This window comes from Dasypus novemcinctus, chromosome 18 (genome assembly GCF_030445035.2).
Source record: "Dasypus novemcinctus isolate mDasNov1 chromosome 18, mDasNov1.1.hap2, whole genome shotgun sequence".
Lineage (NCBI taxonomy): Eukaryota > Metazoa > Chordata > Mammalia > Cingulata > Dasypodidae > Dasypus > Dasypus novemcinctus.
In genome coordinates this window covers 63,049,609-63,075,293 of record NC_080690.1, presented here as the reverse complement: position 1 = coordinate 63,075,293, position 25,685 = coordinate 63,049,609, and the positions used below count along the sequence as shown (strand labels likewise).

At 61.8% G+C, this 25,685-nt stretch overlaps 1 protein-coding gene across 1 annotated transcript; it reads left to right on the top strand.

Annotated features, from left to right (window-relative positions):
* The first annotated feature begins 226 nt into the window (after positions 1–226).
* Positions 227–25,451, top strand: CIC (capicua transcriptional repressor). Its single transcript, XM_058280324.2, is given in 22 exon segments — positions 227–359; positions 2,695–5,502; positions 16,391–16,540; positions 16,623–16,857; positions 16,936–17,065; positions 17,160–17,175; positions 17,178–17,341; positions 17,428–17,593; positions 18,415–18,617; positions 18,715–18,940; positions 19,366–19,469; positions 19,735–20,971; positions 21,057–21,244; positions 21,669–21,790; positions 21,889–22,055; positions 22,159–22,446; positions 22,543–22,868; positions 23,189–23,436; positions 23,518–23,669; positions 23,748–23,879; positions 24,216–24,347; positions 24,454–25,451. Coding segments are annotated over 21 exon segments (7,539 nt in total). The 5' UTR covers positions 227–359; positions 2,695–2,717; the 3' UTR covers positions 24,822–25,451.
* The last annotated feature ends 234 nt before the right edge of the window (positions 25,452–25,685 follow it).

Here is a 25,685-nt window from a genome sequence, read left to right as displayed (position 1 = left end):
GGGCGGTCGTAGGCTCAGGTTGGTGTCGGTCCCGAGGGGAGGGAGGTCTTGGACCTTGGCCCCTCCCCCTGGCGCTGCCGGGTAAGCGCGGTTGGTCGTGGCGAGCGTCGCTCGTCGTTGAGAGGCGGAGCCGACCAGGCTGCTAGTATCTATTGGTCCATGCCGACGCCGGTCAGCGGGGTTGTGGCCGCTGATTGGCTGGCTGCTCCAGCTGTTGCAGGTCCATTCACCATTTTGTGTGTTGGAGTAAAAAAAAAAAGGGAGAATCGAGAGGGAGAGCCGGAGGGGGGGCGGGGAGGGACCGGACCGGACCGAGCCGGAGCCACGGCCCCCCGCCCCGAAACCCCGCAGAGCCCGAGGTGAGGGGCGGGGCCGGGGCTGACACGGTCAAGGAGGGCTCGGGGGGCTTGGGGCCGGGAGGGGACAGGTGGCAGGGACCAGGAGGGGGGTACAAGGGGAAAGGGGTAGGCGGAATGGTGGGAAAGGGGAGACAAAGTGAAGGAAGTGATAGGGAGGAGGGTGACAGAAAAGGGGTGACTGGGGGAGGGGGTGGTGGGCAGAGCACAGGTAACAGGAATGGAGGGGTGACAGGACTAGATCAGGGTGACAGTGAGAGGGAGGGTACAGAGTTGGAGGGGTGACAGGGAGAGGTGATGGGTAGAGTGGGTGACAGGTCTGGCGATGGCTGACAGGAGAGTGACTGGGAGGTAGAGGTGACAGGGATAGATGAGGGTGACAAGGAGGGGTTGACAGAGGAGGGGGCCTAGGGCCTGTGAGGAGAGAAGTAGAGGTAGAGGTAACAGGAAGGCAGTGAAGCTGGTGCCGGGAGGGCTGATGAGCGCAGAGGGCTTAGGACCTGGCAGAGCTAGGGCTTGGGCTGGCCTGGGCTTAGGTAGTTACTGCTTAGATTCTGAGGGAGGTGGTGGCCTCAGCACCCTGGGGGGAGTCATCCAGGGAGGGGTAGACAGGAAGGGAACAGGGCCCCAGGGGAAAGGAAGAGGCTGGGCTGCGCAGCCGGGTGTAGGGGTACCGGGGCAGTATGGTTGTAGGCCCTGGGTGGGGTATGCCAAGGTTTGTGTTGGGGAGTTGGCAGGACTGGAGCCGGATCTCGGTACCCAGGCGGGTAGCCCTGTGGGTCAGTGGGGAGTAGGTGGCAGTGGCTTCCCAAGTCGTGGGCACTTGGGTGCCAGCCCCAGTGTGGGAAGGCCCAAGCTCTCCAGGCTCTGACTGGGAGGACCCCAAGATTGGCCCAGGAAGAGGACAGGCCTGGGACTGCAGGGTTCACTGGAGGAGCAGGCCCAAGTGGGAGAGGAGGAGGTCAGGGGTCCCGGGGGAGCCTGAAGACTACTGAGTCAGGGGTGCTTCTGATTGTGTTTGGCCTATGGTCCTTAGCCCCCTGACCCTCCCAGAAGCACCCTTTTGGCCTCTTAGGTCCTCTCAGTCACTTCGGAGTAAAGTTTTTTTTTTCCCTTTTCTTTTCTCAGGGCAGCCTGAAAGGGGGCGGGCAATAATGACTGTTCAGGAAGTGGGTGAGGTTGGCCTGCTGGGCTTGTCCTGCTTTCTTTGACCTTCTCCCACTTATCCCCACCTGCCGTCAGGGGGCATATTTGGGGGCCAGGGGAGGCCTACTAGCTCAGTCACCCTGTCAGAGCCAACCCAGCAAGGGTGGGGATGCATGCACGCCAGAAAGAGGGGGTGCTGGGCTTGCAGTTAGCACAATAGCAGGCTGGGTGCTGTGGGGGGAGGGGCAGGGTCCCCTCCAGTGGGACAGTGGGACAGCAAAACCCTGAGGTGTAGCTGTGTCCTACTGTGTGATGATGCGTGTGTGCCCGTGTGTGTGTGCGCGTGTATGTGTGCTCATGCATGGTCCCGCGGCAGCCCTGGGTATGATGAGCTCTTGCCCCAGACGTGCTGCTGGCAGGATCTGGGGAGATGGCTATACCCAGCAGGCCTGGGACTCTTGGCTGTCCACTCCTGCCCACAGTGCCTAGCCATACCAGCTGCCCGCGGTCTGGCCACTTCTGTTTCTATGACTGTGCATGTGCATGGCACGTGTGCATAAGCATGTGTGAGCATGTGCACCCTCGGGACAGTGACAGCATGAGCGTCCCCTCCAGATCATGTGACAGCTGGCACACAAGAAGGTTAGGAGCACAGACTCTGAAGCCAGATTGCCTGGGTTCAGTCCTGAGTTTGCCGTGTCCCAGATGGATGATCTTGGACCAGTTGCTTAATCTCTCTCTGCCTTGGTTTCCTGAAGTGTAAAATGGGGCTAATAGTAGCACCTGCCTCTTAGGACTGTTGTGAGGATGAAACGGGTTAATAGAGGCAAATTTTAGCATAGGGCCTGGCACATGGCGAATGGGTCGGAGGTGTGAGCTCTTACTGCTTCTCGCGTCCCCTGGAAGCAGTCAGGGCACGTGTGCATGTGTCTGTCGTGTCCTCTGCAGAGGGAGCAGGTGCATGTGAGCACATCCCGAGGAGACAGAGTGGATGCACTCAAGGGACACAGGTGCCAGTCTGCATCTGAGTGCTGGCCAGGGGCTTACATGGGCTGGGGGCAGCCAGGGAAAGGGCCTTGGGGACCTTGAAGTTGAGGTGGTGGCTTCAGCAAGTGGGAATTCTTAGGGGATGCTGGGTCTGCAGGGTCCCTGAGTTGCTCCCGATGATCCCTGTCTGCCCTCGCCCCTGCAGGAGTCTGAGGGTGTGCAGAAAAGATGAAACCAATGAAGAAGGCGTGCAGCAGCCTCCCAGGGCCCGGGAGTGGCAGCAAGTCCCCCCCAGCTACCAGGGCTAAGGCCCTGAGGCGACGAGGGGCTGGGGAGAGCGACAAGCCAGAGGAGGAGGATGACGAGGCACAGCAACAGCAGCCGGGACCAGAAGAGGCTGAGGAGGGCGAGGAGGAGGAGGCCGAACGGGGCCCTGGGGCTGAGGAGCCACCCCCAGAGCTGCATCCTGATGACCCTGTCCCAGGCCCAGCTGAGGACCCCAAGGGCGAAGGGGAGGCAGGCCGCTGGGAGCCCTCACTCAGCCGCAAGACAGCCACATTCAAGTCAAGAGCGCCCAAGAAGAAGTACGTGGAGGAACATGGGGCTGGCAGCAGTGGGGTGGCCGGGGCGCCAGAAGAGCTGGCCCGGACCCCTGAGGAGGCCAGCGCACTAGGCCTGCCTCCGCGGCCACCTGCCTCCACCCGCTCCTCCTCCACAGACACAGCCAGCGAGCACTCGGCGGACCTGGAGGATGAGCCAGCCGAGGGATGTGGTCCAGGCCCCTGGCCCCCTGGCAGTGCCAGTGGTGGCTATGACCTGCGGCAGCTGCGGTCCCAGCGGGTCCTGGCTCGGCGTGGTGATGGCCTCTTTCTGCCGGCCGTGGTTCGCCAGGTGCGCAGAAGCCAGGACCTGGGCGTGCAGTTCCCTGGAGACCGGGCCCTGACTTTCTACGAGGGCGGGCCAGGCAGCGGTGTGGACGTGGTGTTGGATGCCACGCCACCACCAGGTGCCCTGGCGGTGGGCACGGCCGTTTGTACCTGCGTGGACCCTGGCGTGGCTGCCTACCGCGAGGGTGTGGTGGTGGAGGTGGCCGCCAAGCCGGCTGCCTACAAAGTCCGCCTCAGCCCTGGCCCCAGCTCCCAGCTGGGCCCACCCCCCACCCTCTCACAGCCCTCACAGCCCCCACACCGGGAGCCCGAGGAGGCCGTGTGGGTGGCCCGCTCCAGCCTGCGCCTGTTGCGGCCCCCCTGGGAGCCTGAGGCCCTGCCAAGGAAGCCCCCCATGGGCCTTGAGGAGGAGCCGGCTGAGCCAGGGGCTGCTTTGCCCCCCTGCCCCACTGCCCTGGACCCCAAGCAGCCTGAGGACGCAGAGGTATCCAAGATCAGCTTTGGTGGCAACCTGGGAGCTTGCGAGGAAAGCGAGGAAAAGCACCTGCCAGCCCTGGGCACCCCAGCTCTGCTCCCATTGCCCCCGCCCCAGCTCCTGTCACCACCACCCAAGTCCCCGGCCTTTGCAGGCCCCGGCCGCCCTGGCGAGCAGCCCTCGCCCTGCCAGGAGGGGAGCCAGGGTGGCAGCCGTAGCAGCAGCGTGGCCTCTCTGGAGAAAGGCGTGGCACCGGCGGCCCGGGCTCGCACCCCACTGACCGCTGCCCAGCAGAAGTACAAGAAGGGCGATGTGGTCTGCACCCCCAATGGAATCCGCAAGAAGTTCAATGGCAAGCAGTGGCGCAGGCTGTGCTCTCGAGATGGCTGCATGAAGGAGTCGCAGCGGCGCGGCTACTGCTCGCGTCACTTGTCTATGCGAACCAAGGAGATGGAGGGCCTGGCAGACAGCGGGCCCGGCGGGGCTGGGCGCCCGGCCGGCGTGGCAGCCCGTGAGGGCAGTACTGAGTTCGACTGGGGCGATGAGACATCACGGGACAGCGAGGCCAGCAGTGTGGCTGCCCGGGGAGACTCACGCCCACGCCTAGTGGCCCCTGCTGACCTGTCCCGCTTTGAGTTCGATGAGTGTGAGGCCGCCGTGATGCTGGTGTCATTGGGCAGCTCACGCTCAGGCACGCCCTCCTTCTCACCCGTCTCCACGCAGTCGCCCTTCTCACCTGCTCCTTCGCCCTCGCCCTCACCGCTCTTTGGCTTCCGCCCTGCCAACTTCAGCCCCATCAACGCTTCACCCGTCATCCAGCGCACTGCCGTCCGCAGCCGCCACCTGAGTGCCAGCACCCCCAAGGCAGGTGTGCTGACGCCACCAGAGCTAGGCCCCCATCCGCCACCACCGGCCCCCCGAGAGCGCCACTCCTCCGGCATCCTACCCACCTTCCAGACCAACTTGACTTTCACTGTACCCATCAGCCCCGGGCGGCGGAAGACAGAGCTGCTGCCCCACCCAGGGGTGTTGGGAGCCCCAGGCGCAGGAGGTGGAGGGGCACCCCCGGACTTCCCCAAGAGCGACAGCCTGGACTCTGGAGCAGACGTGGTGTCCCACACGCCTAACCCCTCCACGCCATCTGGCTTCCGGGCTGTTTCACCTGCCGTGCCCTTCTCCCGTTCCCGCCAGCCCTCGCCATTGCTGCTGCTTCCCCCACCAGCCGGCCTAACCTCGGATCCAGGGCCCTCTGTGCGCCGGGTACCTGCTGTGCAGCGGGACTCCCCTGTCATTGTCCGCAACCCCGATGTGCCACTGCCCTCCAAATTCCCTGGCGAGGTGGGCACTGCTGGTGAGACCCGGGCTGGGGGACCTGGGCGGGGCTGCCGTGAGACCCCAGTGCCCCCTGGGGTGGCCAGTGGGAAGCCTGGCCTGCCCCCACCTCTGCCAGCCCCCGTGCCCATCACCGTGCCTCCAGCTGCGCCGACTGCCGTGGCCCAGCCGATGCCCACCTTTGGCCTAGCTTCTTCGCCCTTCCAGCCCGTGGCCTTCCACCCCTCACCTGCCGCCCTTCTGCCCGTCCTGGTGCCCAGCAGCTACACCAGCCATCCTGCGCCCAAGAAGGAAGTCATCATGGGCCGGCCTGGGACAGGTAAGAAGTATGGGTGGATGGGCTGGGCGAGAGCTCACTCCTTTGCCAAATGGGCTCTTCAGAGAGCGGTGAGCTGCCCTCCACAGGAGGGCTCCGAGGGGAGGCTGGCCTCTCTGCACAGATGTTACAGTGGGAATTCACATGTTAGGCCAGCAACCTCCAGGCTGTTTCCAGAAGGCCCCCTGTTTAGGAATGCAGCTCTCCACTCTCAATAGGCCTGTCAGTTGTGAAAACTTTATGGAGTGCTACTTCTGAGCCAGGCCTTCCCAGGCTGATGTGGCAGTAGAGAATGATGGCCAGCAATGGCTCCGTGCACTGGGTTTGGGTGGCGGGTCACTGTGCTTCACATTGCCTGTGGCTTTTCCTGCCAAACCCTCTTACACACCCACCCAGTAATGTGTTGCTCACAACCTGTCAGGCCCTGCTCCAAGCCCTTTTTGAAGATTAGCTCATTTTGTCTTCAGAACATCCTACAAGGCAGGTACTATTATTATGCTTGTTTAGGGGAAACTGAGTCCAGGTTATTAACTTGCCCAGGGTTCCGTGGCTGGTAAATACTGGTGCCAGCTTTCCAAGCCTGTGGTCTGGCTCTTAACCACGTTGCCACAATGCTGACTAAAGATGAGGAGACTGAGGCTCCTAGAGGTCCTTCCATCCGGAGGTGGCAGGCCCAGGGCTTGGACCCTTGTCTTCACCACTGCACCCAGTAAACATCATGGGCACAATCATTGCTTCGGTGCACCTCAGGGTGTGGACAGAGCCTGGCTGCCCTCGGGTCAGGGAGTGCGAGGCAGAGTTGAAGAATGAGTGGGAAGCCCAGAAAAAGGGTCCAATCCAGCCTGGGAAGCCAGAGGAGGCTCTTTTTATTTTTTAAATGCCTTTTTTTTTTTAGGAGGTATGGGGGATTGAACCTAGTACCTTGTACGTGAGAAGCAGGCGCTCAACCACTTGAGCTACATCCACTCCCCCAGGAGCGCCTCTAGCAGGAGGAGCCCAAGGCCTACTTACCAGACCCGAAGCGGGAGCAGGAGTGAGCCAGGCAGGCAGGCAGGGCACCTACCAGGCAGGAGCAGTTTGTACAAAGGCTTTGAGGTGGAAGCAGGTATTTGAAGGAAGTCAAATCTGCAAAGTGAAGGGCTCTAGAAGGCAGGTGAGTGTTGGTGTGTGTGGCTGGATGGTGAGCAAGGGCCAGGTCACATAGAGTCCTTACAAGACATTCAAACGTGATCCTGAGAGCACTGGGAGCATGGGAGGGACTGAGCAGATCCAGCCACTTTGGCTGCACCTTGGAGAGTGGGTTTGACTCGCTGAGGCCAGAGGCAGGGAGACCAGCAGGGAAGGGGACTGGTTTGTGTATTTGGGCAGGAGCCAGCCAGGCCTTGGGTTAGGGCAGGGGTCCCGATTTGAGAAAGGTCCTGGACCCTATCCTCACAGAGCTCCCAGCCCAGCCAGACCCAGGAAAGGCAGGGGTGGTGCCTGCCCTTCATGCTCATGTACTGAGGTGGTGAGGTGTAGCTTTTTGCCCCCCTCTCTCATTATTTAATGTGAACAAAGTTCCACAGAGGTGGACACAGTGGAGATTTCTGTCTTAGGCAGATGAACAGACAAGGAGAGGGGCTCTTATCTGCCCACCCCTGCATCCCCCAACTTTGCCTTCATTGCGTTGTCTCATGCTACAGTGGGTGGAGGGGTGGCACTGATGCAGGTGACACAGTTCTAAGAGGGCAGGCCCAACAGGGGTTCCTGCTGCTGTTTTTGGATGAGGAGAAGTGAGACCCTACAGAAGAGTCCTGATTGAGGTCCCCTAGCCAGGATGGGGCAGAATCAGGCCTTGACCCAGATCTCCTGAACCTCCAGATCACAGGACTTGCTATCAGGAGCTACAAAGATAAGAACTGGCCTTGGTCAGTAGTGTGGTTTGAGTATTTACTCATTGAATCTTTACTGTGCCCCAGGATGTCAGTACAGTATGAGTATTAGTGCCACCTGACAGCAGAGGAAACTAGTCCAGAGAGGTTGAGTGACTTGCCCAAGGTCACCTAGTGAGGAATAAATAGAGCTAGGATTTGAACCTAGGCTGCCACCTGGCTCCAGAGCCTACGTTCTTAACCACTCTCAATAATAACGCCGATAACAGTAATAACAAGCACTCCTTATTGAGCATTTATCTGGGCCCAGCTCCAGGCTTGGGGCCCAGGTATTATCAGCCCTGCTGTCCCGGGGAAACTGAGGTTCAGGGAAGGGAGGCCGCTCGCTAGAGGCCATCCTGTCAGAACTTGTGCAGCTCTTGCCTGGCGGTTCTGAGCAGTGACTCCCTGACAGCACCCATCCAGATGGCCCTCAGTTTCCCAGCCAGCAGGCCTTCTTGGTCTTTTCCCAGAGGCCTCCTTGGACTACTCTACACTCTTGGGAGCTAGGTTTCTTGGGGCCTTCTCCCTCTGACTCCCAGATAGGACAGACTGTGCCTGGAGGCATGGTGAAGCCTCGGTCCTGGCTCCTTTTGCCCACCCATGCCAGGGCCTGACCCTTGCTCAGAGGGCAGCAGGTGTGAGGGGCGGCCTGGGGGCAGCCTGCCTGTTCCTGCCCCCTACCAGGCATTTGCTTCCGCTGGGGGACATGCCGGGGCAGGCTGCCGGCATTCTCCACATTCTGTGCATGGCGGGGCGGGCCAGCTGTTGCTGCCACCTCCCTCTGACTCTTCCCCCTGCAGCCCTGGCCCAGGAGGCCAGATGTCTCAGCCTCATTCCTGGCAGCCTCCCTCCCAGCCTCCAGCTTCCTGCCTGGCTTCCCCTTACTGACAGGCATCACCCCTTCTTGTGAGCCTCTGTCTGACCGACCGTCTCTCTTTGGGCCATTGCATGTTTATCTGTTTCTCCCCTGGGGTCCTAGGTCTAGCTCTCTCTGGCTCTATTTCTGGGCCTGTCTACCTCTGGACCTCTGGCTGGCTGGCTGGCTCTCTCAGAATCTGACTCTATACCTTTCTAGGTTTGCTTCTCCCTGGGCTTCAGTCATTGTCTGAGCTTTCAGCCCTCCCTCTTTTGTGGCCCCCAGTCTTGGGATCCTATCTCTGGGCCCTTCCCTGACCCTCCCCCCCCCACTCTTTAGACAGACTTGCTGTCCCTGTCTCAACCCCCTTTCCCTTCCCCCTGTGCTTGTCAGGTGTTCTGTTTCTTGAAGTCAGTGGGCAGTGGCCAAACACCAAGTCCCCTACTCCCTTCTTGGGGAGCGTTGGGAGGTTGTCCAGGCCCTGCTCCTTGACAAATTTTTTTTGTTTTTGTTTTTGTTTTTGTTTTTTCTTTTTTTTTTTTTCCTTGACAAATTAACTGACCGTTACTGCCCCTGGAACCTAGTAAGTGGTGTTGGGAGCCTCCTGCACACCCATCCAAGCACCTGTTTCCAAGATGGGCAGGAAGGCGGGGGCTGTATGAGCCAGCCAGGAGATCCGCTGTGGGGGAACAGCAGGAAAGCAGCTCCTGTGCCCACCCACTTGCTAGAGGGCATGACCCAGTTCATCCCACTCCACCTTCCAGGAGACAGCTGGTGCCAGCTCCATTTAAATGAGTCTTGGATGTAGTCCACTCCAGTGGACTGGGCTTGGTAGAACTCACCAACTAGGCTTGGGCAAGTGGGGAAAAACTGAGGCCCAGAGAGAGGGGCTGAGGGGGTTGAGCATGGGTCTCCTGGCTCCCAAATCCAAATTCTGCCCACCAAAATTTCCATTTGTCTCAAACAGTGAACCCCATCTTTACCAACAAAAGTGGGTTCTCTCTTCATCCCTCTGCCTAGCTCAGGGCTAAACAGTCCTGAAGCAGGTGGTGGGAAAGGCAGACCTGAATGCAGGCACAGGCCACAGGGATCCCCAGAGACAAAACTCTGTGGGTCATGGGAGGTGAGGGAGGTTCAGCAGGGCTTCTCATTGGAGGTGACATTTGAGCTGAAGTGTGAGGAATGAGTAGGTTTCAGGCGGTGAAGGAAAGGGAAGGGGCAATCCAGGCTTAGCAGACACAGGAGCAAAGGCCAGACGGGGTGAAAGGGCATGAACTCTGAGTGGCTGGTTGAGGCTGGATCTGAGACTGGAGCCCCAGCTTGGCCGAAGGGTGCCATGGAGGGCAGGCCCAGCCCGGCAGACCTTGAACGCCAGGCTGAGAAGCTGGAGCTCTTATAGTGGGGAACCTTCTTTGGTTTGGATTGAGGACAGGGGAGGGAAAAAGTTGCATCTGAGCGTCAAAAAAAGATCCCTCTGGATTCTCGTGGAAAGGAAGGATACCCAGGCTGGGAAGAACAGACTGAGGATGGGGGAGTTTGTGAGGTTGCAGAAGTGTCTTGGTGACTTCGTGGAAGAGACCCTAGCTCCCCCAACTGCGAGGGGCCGCGCTGCCTCCTGGCGGCCGGCAGCGGTGAAGCGGGAGATGCGCGCATGCGTAGCGGGGGGGGGGGGGGCGGGGGGGGGTTGTGGCCGAGCGCCCCCGGCGCCCCGACATTAATGGCTCCATTAGCGGCTGGGAGGCCCATTAGCGGCGGCGACGGCGTCTGACTCCCATTACCACCGGCGGCAGCGACTGCACCGCAGGCGGCTGGACCCCAGCCCGCCGCGCCTCCTCCTCCGCCCGCTCCCCGGTCCCCGGTTCCTGCTCCCCACAGGGACCCGGGCCAGAGAAACACCCCCCCCCTCCCCGGCCCCATTTCGACGGAAAAGCTGATTGTGAAGTTTGGCAGACGAAGGATCAAATCCCGGCCGTGCCACCTGACTGCAAGATCCTACTCCCGTCTGAGCCTGTTTTTGCGTAGTAACCAGGGACACTTGGTGCAGAGGGGGCTTTACGGATGGGAACCCCGTAAGAGCCGCGCCCAGCTCCAGCCAGCCCTAAGGGGCGCCTGTTCCCGCGTCCCTAGGGGTAGGTCTCCGGCGTGGGCCTCCGGCCTTCCCATTGGCCGCCGTCGCGCACGCCGGCCACCGATTGGTCGAGGCCCGCTCCCCCGCCCCTCCGCAGTTAACCCCTGCGCAGCCGCGCCCTTGGGCTAGGTGGGGGCCCCCGGGGGGCCCCCCCCCCCCCGCAGACAGCCCGGGTGCCAGCTGGCTCGCGCCGTGCCGCGGCCCGCGTGGGTGTCAGGCCGGCCGGGCGCCCGCCCGCTCGCCCAGCACAAAGCGGCTTTATGAGGCCCGCCGGGGACTGGCTGGGGGCCAAGGAGCGAGTGGAAAATCTCGTGCGCGCGGGGAGGGGCGGGGAGTGCAGGGCGGCGCCCCCTCCTGCGCCGGGGCCTCGGCGCCTCCCTCAGCCCGCGCCGACCTACCCTCCCAGCCCCGGCGCCTGTGCGTACCCCCCCTCCCCCGCACCTTCCCATCTCAAGCCCACATCCCGGCCCCTGTGTCCGCATCCCGCCCGTTTCCACTCTCTGGGGACCCTCTCCCCTGCCTCTCTTTCCCTCCTGGTCCCCCTGCCTACCCCAGCCTCACTCACACTGACTCACCCCGGCGCTATTTTTAGCCCCCCAACCCTCCCGAGCCGCGCCAGCCCAATCCTGGGCTCGTTCCCCAGGCAACCCTGGCGGTCGCCGACGCGGCCCGGGATGGGTGGGAGAGTGGGTGTGTGTGTACGTGGAGAGCGGGTGAGGGGAGCTGGGGACACTGGGGCGGTGAGCCGAGGCGGGGACCGGGCCTGTAGAGCCGGGTGAGGAGCCACGGGCGGCAGGGGCGTGGTGCCTCGCAGGCACAATAAACGAGCCCTCGAGTTCAGAGGTGTCTGCCCCTCTCCGTCAGCATCCTTGGCTGTGAGCCCCGGGCCTCTGGGCAGGCCTCGTCCTGCGCCCCACGGGTGGCTGTCGGTGCCTCCCTTTCGTCTGGGCTCTCTGTCCCCAGGCCCGGGTGGTGCCGTGGGAGCTGTTTAGGGCCAAACCTTCTGGGTAGCAGGCCAGCCCAATACCCCTGGGGCGGGCTATGGCCCAGGTTAGGGAAACCCCTCAGTCCTTTTCCACCTAAGGAGGCCCCAGTTAGGGTGGGGTGGCTGGAGAGAGGTAGCTGTTTAGGAATAGGACCTGTTCCATCCCCTCCACCCCTAGTCACCCCACCCAGGGTTCCTCCACCGAACAATGGAAGCTAAGTATAGGGCTGGCCCAGAGCCCAAGGCAGGGGGGCCCTTCCCACTTAGATTCCTGCCCCTCCCTGCCAGGCTGGGCCCCCCTCTTGGCTGTACCCTGTTCTTCCCCATCCCCTCTCTGGGGGCACTGTGTCTTCTACCAGATGTGTAGCCTTTCCAGATGTGTGGGGCCCTCTCTCCTTGCTCTGCCAGGCCTGCCTCTTTTGCTTACCCAACAAAAGCAGGGGAGCTGAAGGCAGGGTCCCTCTGAGCTCTTCCTGGCCTGCATTGCAGTGGGGAAGGGGTTAAGTTGCCAGTAGGTGACTCACCGGTGGGGAGAGGAGGGGGCAGAGGTGGGGAGATAGCAGGCCACATTGATTTCAGCCTCAATTTCTGCTTCAAGTTGCAGTCCCTGGGGCAGTGAGGTAATGGAGGGTCTGAGTCTGGGGCTGCATAGGGAGGAGGGGGCAGTCACCTAATATTCCCTCGGGTGGCCCCTCCAGGCTCACAGCCAAGTGTCTGGAGGTCAGAGGGCTATAGGCCTCCCCTTCCCCTCTGCCTCTGGTTACCTGGTTTTTGCCCCCCTCCCCATGCCCTCAGCTCAGTGGATGGGACAGACTGGGAAAGGGGGTTGTCTCCTGCCTCACCTGTGTAGGGGGTCCATTAGGAGCCTGTGTGACTTTTACCTGACCAGGTGTGATCCCCAGGCCCTTCTTAGTGCTTCAAGACCTCTGCATCCCTACCTGGTAAACTCCAAACCCTCACCTGTACCTGTATGTGTCCTCTGATTTTTCTGTAGTTCGCCAGTCCTTCTGTATGTTGTCTGGCCATCTTCCTGAGCCTCTTGTTTCTGAGTCCCTGTCTGTGTCCACCCTGAGGTTAAGCAGTGAGTGCACTTGAGTTGGAGCACTAGGCTGCTATGTTCAGGCTGCGTGATCTTGTACAATTTAGTCAGTCTTCTGAGCTTTTCATTTTTTCACTCAACAGTGGGCACAGTAAAGTGTACTTCCTTAGATGGCTGTGAGGATTCAGTGAACAAGATCATACACATTAGCCCCCAGTACCTAGCAGCCCTGGTATGTTAGTGTCCTTTCTTCCTCCTGTCTCTTTTCGGGGGGGGGGGGAGCTTCTAGGTGATGGCGGCCCCTGTGCTGGGTAGCTGAATCTCAGTGGATGGTCATGGGGTTCTGTATACCTGTCGGGCTGGGTGCTAAAGTGGTTAGTGCCTGTGAGGGTTAAATTTATATAGCAGGTGAGGTCAGTATGATAGTGTGAGAGTTTGTGTTGGGGATTGGGGGCTTTAGGAGTGTCAGTAAGGCTGTAGGAGAGGGTGTGTGAAGGTGGAAGAGTGTGTTTGTGTGGGAGGACTGTGGGATGTATCTGCAGTGGCTGTGGTGATGTGTGTGAGATCATTCTGCTGTGTGTGATAGGCTATGTGTTTGTATGATGACTCATGTGGGCTGATGGGTGTGTGATGAGATACGAGGTGGTGGGCATGTATGGCACAGTATGTATGAAGTAGGTGATGTGAAGAGAACACTGGAGAATGTGCATGATGGCAAGAGGGGAGTACTGGGCTTTTTATGTGAGGTTGTAGGTATATATGGGAGCAGAAGTGTGACAATGTGGGCGTAAGACCAAGGGTATATGCTATATGTGGTCGTGGGGGTGTGTATAAGAGAATGGGTGTGGCACGAAAGTACGCGTAGGAGGAGGAGCGTGTGATTGATTGTGCTAGTGTGAGAGTTGGTGAGAAGGGCTCAGGGGTGGCTCGCCGAGTCCTACCCGCAGTTTGCCTGCTCTGCGGGCCCGTGCGCACCTTCCTGGGCATGAGGGAGGCGGGCCGAGCCGCGCGTTTTCGCGCGGGCCTAGACTCGCACAACACCTCTCTCAGAACCGGGACCTCCGCAGCGCAGCGCCGCGAACCGCCCCCCTGGCTCGGTGCCTTTACTGCAGTGCGCCCTCCCTGCCACCCTCCTCCTGCGGGCCCGCCCCCGGCCGGCTAGGGGCCAACCGGCGTCCGCCCCGCCCTGCCCTTATTTGCATATGACTGACGTTCCCCCGGGGCGGCCAATGGGGGCGGGCGCGGCGGGGCCTGACCTGCGCGCGCGGCGGCAGCCAATGGGCTTTCGCGCGGGGGGCCGGGCTTGCGCGGAAAGCCGCGGGGGAAGCGGGGAAGGGGCGGGGGGAGCCGCGGCGGGGGAGGGGGAGCGCGTAGTAGTGGCGGGGCGGGGGAGGCGGCGGTGGTTCGGCGCGGGGCTCGCTCGGAGCGCACGGACGCACGCACGCTGGTCCGTCTACCCGCCCGTGGCCGGAGGGCGACCCGGCGCTGAGCCCCGGCCTCGAGGCCCGGAAAGGCGGGGCGGCGGCGCCGGCAGTCCGGGCGCGCGGGGCCAGAGCCGTTACCCGCCGGAGCTGCGAGGGAGGGAGGGAGCCTGCGAGCGGAGAAGGGAGGGGGGCCGCCCCCGCGCACGCCGCGCCGCGCCCCGCCCCACCTGCCCCGCCCGCCGGCCTCCGCGCGGGAGGAGGGAGAGGGAGGGGGCGGTGCCGATGGCACCGGTGCCGCGCGCCCCGTGACGGCCCCCGCGGGCGCCGGGGGGCGGGGCGGGGCCGGCGCGCTCTGACCTCCCCCGCCCCCCAAGGCGGCGGGAGGCAGACGGCGCTGTGCGCAGGCGCGCCCGGCGGAGACCCCCGCGCGGGGCAGCCGGAGGGGGGGCGGCGGGGGGGGGCATGCGGCGACGGCCTCCCGCTCCCCCCGGGCCCAAGCGGCGACGGCGGAGAAGCCGGCGGCGGGGTGGAGCGGCGGCGGCCGCTGAGGAAGCGGGAGTCCCGGCCGGGCCCCCCCGCGCCGGACCATGTACTCAGCCCACAGACCCCTGGTGCCCGCGTCCGGCGCGGCCTCGCGTGGCCTCGGCATGTTCGGTCAGTAGCGCCCGGGCCGTGGGGCTGCAGGGTCAAGGGGGTCGGGGTGATCAGTGCGGAGTAACGGTGGCGGGGGTGCAGGATGAGAACGGTGGAGTCGGAGTAAAGGGTTGCTGGGAAAGTTACTGAGCTCGGGCAGCCGGAGTGGTTAGTGGCGGCAGGTGGGAGTGGAGCGGAGCTGGGAGCATCTGGAACAGCCATGGCCTTTAGATGATGGGCTATAACAGGCCCTTTGTAACTGCAGGTGAGAGGTGCAGAGCAGTGGGTTTTGGGGCTTGGCCCTAGGTGTGGAATGGAGCGGAGGACGGGGCCTCGAGTAGAGGGGCTAAGAACAGGCTCGCGAAGTGAGTGAGGCACTGTTTGCTTAACGCAGGGAGATAGGCTGGAGTGTTTGGGGTGTACTTTGCCAAGAGATGAGGAGTTCAGGAGGGGCAAGGACCAAATACTGGGCCCGGGCCCCTTCTTCCCCATCCCCCGGAAGGAAGAAGAGGCCCTGCTGAGAGAGATCTTTGTGAGAGAACAGGTCCTGGACCGTGGGGACCGGGATACAGCTGGAAGGCTGAGCAGACTTTGGGACCCGCTAGGGTTGAGGAGGGGCATCACAGTGCCCTCCAAGACTGTCTTCTTTATTCCTCTCCCTAGTTTCCTTAACATGTACTTTTTCATTTGTCAGTCTCTCACAGGATCAGGTTTGGAGGGCAGTGTCTCACACAGAGCTCCCCCAGTCCAGGTTTCTGAAGGCATTGGAGAGGGGGTCACCCCAGGTCAGGTTGACCTGACTCAGGGGGAGGCCTGGAAGGATGGAGACCAGGGCTAGGGCGTTTCCCTCCTCCTCTAATCGGCTCCCCTAGCACGGGCCTCCTTTGCTGGTTCCACTTCCCCCATGGAGCCAGGCAGCAAGAGGGGAAGCCCGGCCTAGCCCCAGGAACCCAACAGGGTGGGTCCCAGGCCAGGGCTTGTCCTCCTTCCATCCAGCTCATGGGGCCCAAAGATGGGACCTCAGGGACCGCCCCCTGGTGAGGGAAGTGCCTGCCGCTACATATTCTCAAGGAAACACCTGGCACTTAGGCCTGCCCTGGGCTGAGAGTTGTAACAATTCTCCCCTCTGCCCCATTGTCCCTGCCTTTTCTTCCGAGGAGTTTACCATACCCTCCCTTCTTTCTGGGCAGGGGCAGGCCCCAGGCTGGAGGGAAGATAAGCTCTGGGGTTGAGAGGAAAGGAGGCTGGGAGGCCTCTTCAGGGATGGTGGATTCTCTTTGGGGTGGAAAAGGAGAGCAGTGCAGCATCATGTGCCCAGCCCAGGGAGGGCAGGTCTAGTTCCCTGAGGTCTATGGTAGAGGGAAGGAGGCAAAGAGAAAGACCTGAACCCCACTCCCTGTGGGTGATGGGTGGGAGAATCAGGAGGGAAGGGGAGATGGGGCCATCTGCCTTAGCAAAGGGAAAGGGGATGAGGGGCTGGCAGCCTGGGGAGGGAGGCTGTATCAGATGGCAGCATGGGTTCTGGGGATGTGGCACAGCTGCGGTGGGGGGGTCCCTGGTCCTGCTGAAATCTTGGGGCTTTGGAGTGTGGGATGGCAGCTGAGCATGACCTGGTTTGTGGCAGGAGCCAGTCGTTCCTCTGGCTTGGTCCCTGGTGGCAGGGCCTGGGGGAGGAGGTTGTGCAGAAATGGGGTATGAGTACTGTTTGTTTTCCTTGCTTCTGCCTTTATAAATCTGGAAGCTTTTCAGGGAGAAGTTTTCGCTGAGTGACGTTGCATGGATGAGCCCAGGAGGCTCTGGGTTTGGGGAAAGGGGTGTAAAGGAGGGGGACCACCTCCTCCAGGTTCAGCAAGAACTGAGTGGGGGGGTTAGGGCAATCTCATGCTGCCGAGTTCACCTGGCTCCTTCCTCAGTGTGGACGAATGTGGAACCTCGCTCTGTGGCCGTGTTCCCCTGGCACTCCTTAGTCCCCTTCCTGGCTCCCAGCCAGCCTGACCCCTCTGTGCAGCCAAGTGAGGCCCAGCAACCTGCCAGCCACCCCGTGGCCTCCAACCAGAGCAAAGGTGAGGGGTGGGGGCTGTGGGAAGGCATGGGGATGGGGTCCAGGTGGCCCAGGGGCTCTCTGATCCGCCTCTCTGCCCCTAGAACCTGCTGAGTCGGCAGCAGTTGCTCATGAGCAGCCACCAGGAGGGACAGGGAATGCTGATCCTGGGCGGCCCCCTGGAGCCACATGCCCGGAGAGCCCGGGACCTGGACCCCCTCACACTTTGGGGGTGACCGAACCTGGCAAGGGCCCCCCTCCCACTACTGAGGAGGAAGTCCCTGGCCCTCCAGGAGAGCCCCGGCTGGACAGTGAGACAGAGAGTGACCATGATGATGCGTGAGTGCCCTGGGGGCTATGGCTGGGGAGGGGTGGCCAGGAACATGGCCCTCACTGTTCCTGCCTCTCCCACCATAGCTTTTTATCCGTCCTGTCTCCTGAGATCCAGTTGCCTCTGCCACCCGGAAAACGTCGGACCCAGTCCCTCAGTGCTCTGCCCAAGGAACGGGACTCATCGTCTGAGAAGGATGGACGCAGCCCCAATAAGGTGACTCATCTTCCCCCATCTCTGACCCTGCCTGGTCTGTCTTTCTACCCCTAACCATACCCCCCCCCCCCACTCGGGGTCTTGTCTCCTGCAGCGGGAGAAGGACCATATCCGCGACCCATGAATGCCTTCATGATCTTCAGTAAGCGGCACCGGGCCCTGGTCCACCAGCGTCACCCCAACCAGGACAACCGGACCGTCAGCAAGATCTTGGGCGAGTGGTGGTATGCCCTGGGGCCCAAGGAGAAGCAGAAGTACCATGACTTGGCCTTCCAGGTAATGCCCCCTCCTCTTGAGTCTTCTCAGCTTCCTCTAGTGGGGCAGCTCAGTGAGCAGTAGGTCCCCCTGCCTTCTCCTGCCAGGTGAAGGAGGCCCACTTCAAGGCCCACCCAGACTGGAAGTGGTGCAACAAGGACCGGAAGAAGTCTAGCTCGGAAGCCAAGCCCACGAGCCTGGGGCTGGCAGGTGGGCACAAGGAGACGCGGGAGCGGAGCATGTCGGAGACTGGCACTGCTGCTGCCCCTGGAGGTCAGCCAGTCCCTTGATCTTCCCTTTCTGCCCCTCCTGCCCCTTTTCTTGCTTGTCCTTGCCCTGGCAATGCCTGCTCCTCTCTGTCAATCACTTTTATTCGAGGTCCCTTACCTGAAAAGGAACTGGCATTTGTTTCTCAGGAAGGAGCCAGGGAGGTCCAGACAAATGAAATCTTCAAATGGCAATTTTGTAATCAACTGCCATTTATTGAACACTTACTGTGTGCCAGGTGCCTTTTAATCTGTAGTACTCAAAACCACACCCATTTTTAGACATGACTTAAGGCGGGGAGGTCATTTATTTGAAATCAGAAAACCTGTAAGCGACAGAACCTGTCAAGTTCCCAAAGACCATAGGTGGAACCACCGTGGCTCATACTGTGCTTGATCCACCGCTTCTTTCTTTTGAGGGTATCTTGCCTCCTGGCATACTGTTCTGGGGTGCTTTTTCTAAGTGGATAGGGCCCCACAACTTGATGAGGGTGAGAATGTTGATTTCTCTCTGAGATGATGGAACTGAGGCTCAGGGATGCCAGAGGTGTTAGGTATCCAGGGCTGTGTGAACGCATTTCCAGGCTTTCTTCCTCTCAGGAGGGCTGCCTCCCCATGATGAATGGGCTAATTTTTTGCAACCCTTGATGGTGGGAATCAGCAGGAGATGCTGGATTTGTGGGTGGAGTCTGTTCCCCACCCAGTGGCCCAGGAACTCCAGCCTGCGTCTGCCCTGTACCTGGAAATGTCTTTGGATGGCTGGGCCAGTCTGGGTGCTGGGGAGAGGCTTTCTGACTTTGTAACATCCCTACCTGCTGCACTCTACAGTGTCCTCGGAGCTCTTGTCCGTGGCAGCCCAGACACTCTTGAACTCAGACACCAAGGCTCCAGGGAGCGGCTCCTGTGGGGCAGACCGGCTGCACACAGTCGGGGGACCTGGCTCAGCCCGGCCCCGAGCTTTCTCCCACAGTGGGGTGCACAGCCTGGATGGTGGGGAAGCAGACAGCCAAGCACTGCAGGAACTGACTCAGGTCTGGGGTGCAGACCACCTGGGACGGGGGGCTGGTGGCAGGGTGGGCTGCTCGAGGCAGCAGCCCCGGCTGAGCTTCCTTGCCCCCTGCCCTGCAGATGGTGTCTGGCCCTGCGTCCTACTCTGGCCCAAAGCCTTCCACCCACTATGGGGCCCCAAGCCCCTTTGCGGCCCCCGGCGAGGGGGGTGCTCTGGCGGCTAGTGGGCGGCCCCCACTGCTGCCCACCCGAGCTTCTCGTTCTCAACGCACAGCCAGTGAGGACATGACCAGTGATGAGGAACGCATGGTCATCTGTGAGGAGGAGGGTGACGATGATGTCATTGGTGAGCAGCACAGGACCCAGAATCCTGCCCAGGGACTTGCAGGCTGAGTCTGGGAGGGTGGGAGCGACTTTGACCCAGGCCCTTCCTTTTTTCCTCGTCCGTATTTGTTAATGAGTGTACGCAGGTTCAGGTCAGGCCCTGTTGATTAAACTGGGTCTTGATCTCAGGAAGCCCCCGGCCAGGCAGGAAACCTGGGGGACATGGCATACCAGACCTTTAGGTGGTGTTTGTTTGATGGTCTTACCCGCGAGCCCCAGGGCACCTCCATCAGGCAGGTGGCCATAGCCCGGGCTGTGGAATTGGGCCTGCAGACACCACTGCCTGCTTGCGGCTGAGTTGAGACCAGGCCTTGGACTCCAGACTGTTCCTCCTGGGCAGCATGACACCCAGCTTCTCTACTGACGCTGTTCTCTCTGTTCCTGCAGCTGACGATGGTTTCAGCACCACTGATATTGATCTCAAGTGCAAGGAGAGGGTGACCGACAGCGAGAGTGGAGACAGCTCTGGGGAGGACCCAGAGGGCGGCAAGGTAAGGGTCTTGGGACGTGGCGCTGTCCCCTCACACTCAGTCCCAGGAGGGGGTGTATTTGTTCGTTCTTTGGGGTATTTGAGAGATGGGTGCTTAAGACTCAGAGAGGGCAAACTACCTGCCCTGTGGGGAACTGGGTCACAGCTAGGAAGAATCGAGACCATTAGCGGGCTGGGCTGGCAGGCTGGATGGAGGCGACTGGAGTGTGGGTCCTCAGGTGCCAGGGCCCCCTGTGATGGTGTGGCCCTCTTCTCCTTCCACATAGGGCTTTGGCTGGAAGGTGTTCTCACCTGTGATCCGTTCCTCCTTTGCCCACTGTCGTCCATCGCTGGACCCTGAGCCCCCGGGGCCCCCGGATCCACCTGTAGCCTTTGGCAAGGGCTACGGCCCCACTCCACCCCCCTCCTCCTCGTCCTCACCTGCCTCTGCTTCGCCATCTGCGGCCACCTCCTTTTCACTGGGCCCAGGAAGCTTCAAGGCCCAGGAGTCAGGGCAGGGCAGCACAGCGGGCCCACTGCGTCCCCCACCCCCTGCGGCTGGAGGCCCAGCGACACCTTCCAAGGCCACCCGGTTCCTCTCAACGGATCTTGCCACCTTCCGGCGCAAGAGACCTGAAAGCTTGGGGAGTCTGGATCCACCAGGCCCCTCAGTCATTGCAGCGCCTCCTGGTGGGGGAGGGAGTGTTCTGCAGACCCTGGTCCTGCCCCCAAACAAGGAGGAGCGGGAGGGCAGTGGGGTCCGCATGCCCTCAGCCCCAGCCCCATCGCTGGCCTTTGGGGCCCCAGCAGCCCCCCTGTCTCGCCCGGCTGCCACCATGGTCACCAATGTGGTGCGGCCTGTCAGCAGCACTCCTGTGCCCATTGCCTCTAAGCCCTTCCCCATCTCCAGCCGGGCTGAGGCCTCCCCAAATGACACAGCAGGGGCCAGGACTGAGATGGCCCCAGGAGCCCGGGGGCCTGGGGGCTCTCCACTGGGCGTCAGCTTAGTGTACTCGGACAAGAAGTCAGCAGCAGCCACCTCACCAGCCCCACACCTGGTGGCTGGGCCCTTACTGGGCACTGTGGGGAAGGCACCTGCCACTGTCACCAACCTGCTGGTAGGCACCCCGGGCTATGGGGCCTCTGCACCCCCCGCTGTCCAGTTCATTGCCCAGGGGACCCCTGGCAGTGGAGCTACTGCCGGCTCAGGAGTAGGTGCTGGGAGTGGCCCGAATGGGCCAGTGCCGCTCGGCATCCTGCAGCCGGGTGCCCTAGGCAAGGCTGGTGGAATCACCCAGGTGCAGTATATCCTGCCTACGCTGCCTCAGCAGCTTCAGGTGGCGCCTGCCCCGGCACCAGCCCCTGGGACCAAGGCAGTGGCTCCCAGCGGCCCTGCACCCACCACCAGCATCCGTTTCACTCTCCCGCCGGGCACCTCCACCAACGGCAAGGTCCTGGCTGCCACTGCACCCACTCCTGGCATCCCCATCCTGCAGTCTGTGCCCTCCGCCCCACCCCCCAAAGGTGAGGCCTGGGCTGGGCAGCCCTAGGTGAGGGCTCACAGGCCTATTCGGCTCTCTGGTAACCATCTCCTTTTTTGCCCCTTCAGCCCAGTCGGTTTCTCCCGTGCAAGCCCCACCCCCAGGTGGCTCCACCCAGCTGCTGCCTGGAAAGGTCCTGGTGCCCCTGGCAGCTCCTAGCATGTCTGTGCGGGGTGGAGGGGCCGGCCAGCCATTGCCCCTGGTGAGCCCGCCCTTCTCAGTACCGGTGCAGAATGGTGCCCAGCCACCCAGTAAGGTAAGGACAGCCCGGCCACGTCTCCCTTCCCTTCCCCTTTCTGCTGCTCTTCATCTGCGGCTCCCATGATTTCTGTGCTTTCCACCTTTTGTCTTCATTGTCCTATGTTTCCCTTTTTTTCAGTCTCTCTTTTTTTTCTTTCTTGACTCTTTGTCTGTCTGTGGGGTTTTTCTGCCGTTTTCCTGCTTCTGTGCATACCAACACTTTTTCTCTCTTGGTCCTCTTTTCTGTGTTTACACCTTGTTTCTTTTTTTGTACTCCCTACCTTCCCCTGCCCTCTCCTCTCCCTTTCTCTCTCCTGTCCTGCCCCAATTCCAAATTCTCTGTTCCCTGTCTCTGCATGGGCCTCCGTCCTAGGTCTTGGAACTCTTGCCCCATGCTTGGGCCACAGCTTACTCTGGCCCGTGGCTGCCCTTGCCCACAGATCATCCAGCTGACTCCTGTGCCTGTGAGCACACCCAGCGGCCTTGTGCCACCCCTCAGCCCGGCCACACTGCCCGGCCCCACCTCTCAGCCCCAGAAGGTCCTGCTGCCTTCCTCCACCAGGTAACTGCAGCTGACCCCTCCCCTGGAAGCCAGTCCTGGAAAGAGGTGGGGTGGGGCCAGCTTATCTCCCCTCTCCCCCTCTCCTCTCCCTGTGGCAGAATCACCTATGTGCAGTCGGCAGGCGGGCATGCGCTGCCCCTGGGCACCAACCCTGCATCCAGCCAGGCTGGAACAGTCACCTCGTATGGGCCCACAAGCTCGGTAGCTCTTGGCTTCACCTCACTGGGGCCCAGTGGCCCTGCCTTTGTGCAGCCCCTGCTGTCAGGTGAGGAGTGGCCTGGCAGGCAGGGCTGGGGACCCAGGGCGGGGCTGGGGCAGCCCAGGCCCTGACTCTTGATCCCTTTCTTCTACCCCTTTCTCTGGCATAGCTGGCCAAGCCCCACTGCTGGCACCTGGCCAGGTGGGCGTGTCACCCGTGCCCAGCCCCCAGATACCTCCCACTTGTGCAGCCCCTGGAGGTCCTGTCATCACAGCATTTTACCCTGGCAGCCCTGCACCCACCTCAGCACCCCTGGCCCAGCCATCCCAGGCACCTCCAGGCCTGGTCTACACTGTGGCTGCCAGCACCACCTCACCTGCCACCATCCTGCCCAAGGGCCCACCGGCCCCCGCCACTGCCACCCCAGCTCCCACCAGTCCCTTCCCTAGTGCCACAGGTAGGTGTCAGACCAGCCCAGGGCAGAGGGAATTGGGGGACCCAGGGGATGCGTTCCAGTCAGGCCTGGCTCAGTGAGCTCTCTTCTCTCCACCAGCAGGCTCTATGACCTACAGCTTAGTGGCCCCCAAGGCCCAGCGGCCACCCCCCAAGGCTCCCCAGAAAGTGAAGGCGGCCATCGCCAGCATTCCCGTGGGCTCCTTTGAGGCAGGTGCCCCTGGGCGGCCTGGCCCTGCACCCCGGCAGCCCTTGGAGCCTGGTCCAGCCTGCGAGCCAGCAGCCCCCGAGTCTGAGCTTGAGGGGCAACCTACAACACCAGCCCCTCCACCACCCCCAGAAACCTGGACTTCCACTGCTCGGAGCAGCCCCCCACCACCCCTGCCTGCTGAGGAGCGGCCAGGCACCAAGGGCCCTGAGACTGTGGTGAGTGCGCTGTAGGTGGTGGGACTGGACGGGGGTTGGTCTCCTACTGGTGTTTGCTTCTCCCCTTAGTCCAGTGTCCTTGCATTTGTCCTGCTTCTTGCTGCCCCTCCTTGTCTGTCATGTGTTCCCTCCCCTTGGAATATCTGAGGTCCGTGTCCTGGTCTTCCCCAGTCTGGGTGTGACCGGGCATTGCCAAGGGTCTGTGTGCCTGGCCGTCCTGGCATCCATCTCACTGTGTTTCTGGGCTGTGCCCTCACCCGCCTGCCTGCTTCAGTGAGTCTGAACCCAGTACCTTCCATCTCCTGCCCGTCCCACCCCAGGCCGGCAAATTTCCCAGCTCATCCTCAGACTGGCGTGTCCCTGGGCTGGGCTTGGAGAGCCGTGGGGAGCCTCCCACCCCTCCCAGCCCAGCCCCAGCTGCAGCCCCAACCCCGGGTGGCAGCAGCAGTGAGGGCAGCAGCGGGAGGGCGCCTGGAGATACCCCTGAGCGCAAGGAGGCGGCCAGTACCGGCAAGAAGATGAAGGTGCGGCCCCCACCCCTGAAGAAGACCTTTGACTCTGTGGACAAGTGAGCATGGACTGCAGACCTTGGGGGCGAGGGGGGGCCACAGACGGGGCAGGGGAGGTGACCCTGCAGGCTCTCCAGCAGGGTCCTGTCGGAGGTGGACTTCGAAGAGCGCTTTGCGGAGCTGCCTGAATTTCGGCCTGAGGAGGTGCTGCCCTCGCCCACCCTGCAGTCTCTGGCCACCTCACCCCGGGCCATCCTGGGCTCCTACCGCAAGAAGAGGAAGAATTCTACTGGTAGGCAAGCACTGCGCATCAGGGCTGGTGGGGCACAGACAAGGGCTGCCCCTGTTGAGCCTGCCTTTGTTTGACCAGACCTAGACTCAGCACCTGAGGACCCCACCTCGCCCAAGCGCAAGATGAGGAGACGCTCCAGTTGCAGCTCGGAGCCCAACACCCCCAAGAGTGCCAAGTGCGAGGGGGACATTTTCACCTTTGATCGTACAGGTGCAGGCACATTGGCAGGCAGATGGGTGGGAACCCAGGACCTGGCCGAGGGTGGTGGGTGTCTCGGGCACGGGGTTAGAGAGTGGGAGAGGTGGGCTGGGTGTCTAAGACGAAGAACAAGTCAAGGGCAGATTCTGGAGTCCAGCATACACCTCAGTTGCCAGGAGCCTTTGGGCAGGTCCCCTTTCAAACCTAGAAAGTGGAATTCAGTGAGGGCTCAGGTGCCCGATGGACTCAAGCCTGGGTGGTGGCAGGGAGGTCCAGGGGTTCATCCCAGGGGCCAGGCTGCTGCTGTAGCCTGGGCCCTGCTCCCTGTGCCCCCTGCATGGCTCCCAGGTACAGAAGCTGAGGATGTGCTCGGGGAGTTGGAATATGAGAAGGTGCCGTACTCCTCGCTGCGGCGCACGCTGGACCAGCGCCGAGCCCTGGTCATGCAGCTCTTCCAGGACCACGGCTTCTTCCCGTCAGGTGAGCGGCTCTCAGAGGCGAGCCACCAAGGCCTGGGAGCAGGGAGACACTGGGATGGGCCCCGCCTGCGCTCCTCACTGCCCTCCCCCGGTTTTTATGCCCCCAGCCCAGGCCACGGCAGCCTTCCAGGCCCGCTACGCAGACATCTTCCCCTCCAAGGTTTGTCTGCAGCTGAAGATCCGTGAGGTGCGCCAAAAGATCATGCAGGCCGCCACTCCCACGGAGCAGCCCCCTGGAGCTGAAGCTCCCCTCCCTGGACCGCCCCCCGCTGGCAACGCTGCTGCCCCCGCCCCCACTCCCAGCCCCACTGGGGGCCCTGACCCCACGTCACCTGGCTCGGACTCTGGCACAGCCCCTGCTGCCCCGTCACTGCCTGCACCCCCTGAGCTGGGGCCTGGACAACCTGGCTGGGAGGGGGCCTCCCAGCCATCTCCCCCACCCACCGGCTCCTCCACAGCTGCAACAGGCAGGTGAAGGGCCCCTGAGAAGACCCCAGGACCCACAGCGCCCCCCTCAAGACACAGACAGTATGTAGGTGGCAGGAATGGGGGTGGGGGGCAGGATGGTTACCTCCCCCCCAATAAAGCCATTTCGTCCTTTCCAGTTTGGGGCGGAATGAGACCTTCTCCTCTTGTATATACTCCCTCCCCCCACAGCTTCTTCCCTGTGATGGGGGGCAGCTGAGGGGAGGCAGGGCACCGGCTCCCCCACCGAGCCCCTGTACATAACCTGGAGTGTGTTACCTTCAGACCTTTTCACTTGTACTTTATGCAAAATGGCTCGTGTGAGGGCTGCAAGCTGGAGGGCAGTGAGGGCCTGGGGCCACAGGGAGGCCCCTGTGGAGTAGGGGAGTTCATGCACCCCTGTTTTCCCCAGAGGGGCTGGACTCAGGTTAGTTTGGGGGTGGGGGCTCCTGCACTTTGCCACAGGCATGGGGAGGGTTCTCTCCCCAACCCCCTCTGCCCTCCCAACTTGGGTTGTACTTTCTAAGAAGGTGATTCCCCCTTCCCTCACCTCCACCCCAGAACAAAACATGTTGATCATGTGCAATATTTCTTACTGTGCTGAGAAGCTGCAATGACGAGATTAAAGCTGTTTAACACACCTGTGTGGCTGCCCACTCTCAAGGGGGAAGGGGTGTTTGTTGTATCAGCCCTGCCCTCAGTGTCCTTGGAGCTTTCTATGAAGTGCAAGGGGAGCAAGTACACTTCGGTGCAGCAATTCCAGGAACAACCCCTACCACACACATACCAGAGAGACTCCAGGGGCTGAGGTTCCCATTGAGGGGACAAGCAGCTCAGCTCCAGCCTGGAGCCCTGATCCTGAGTGATGGCCAGG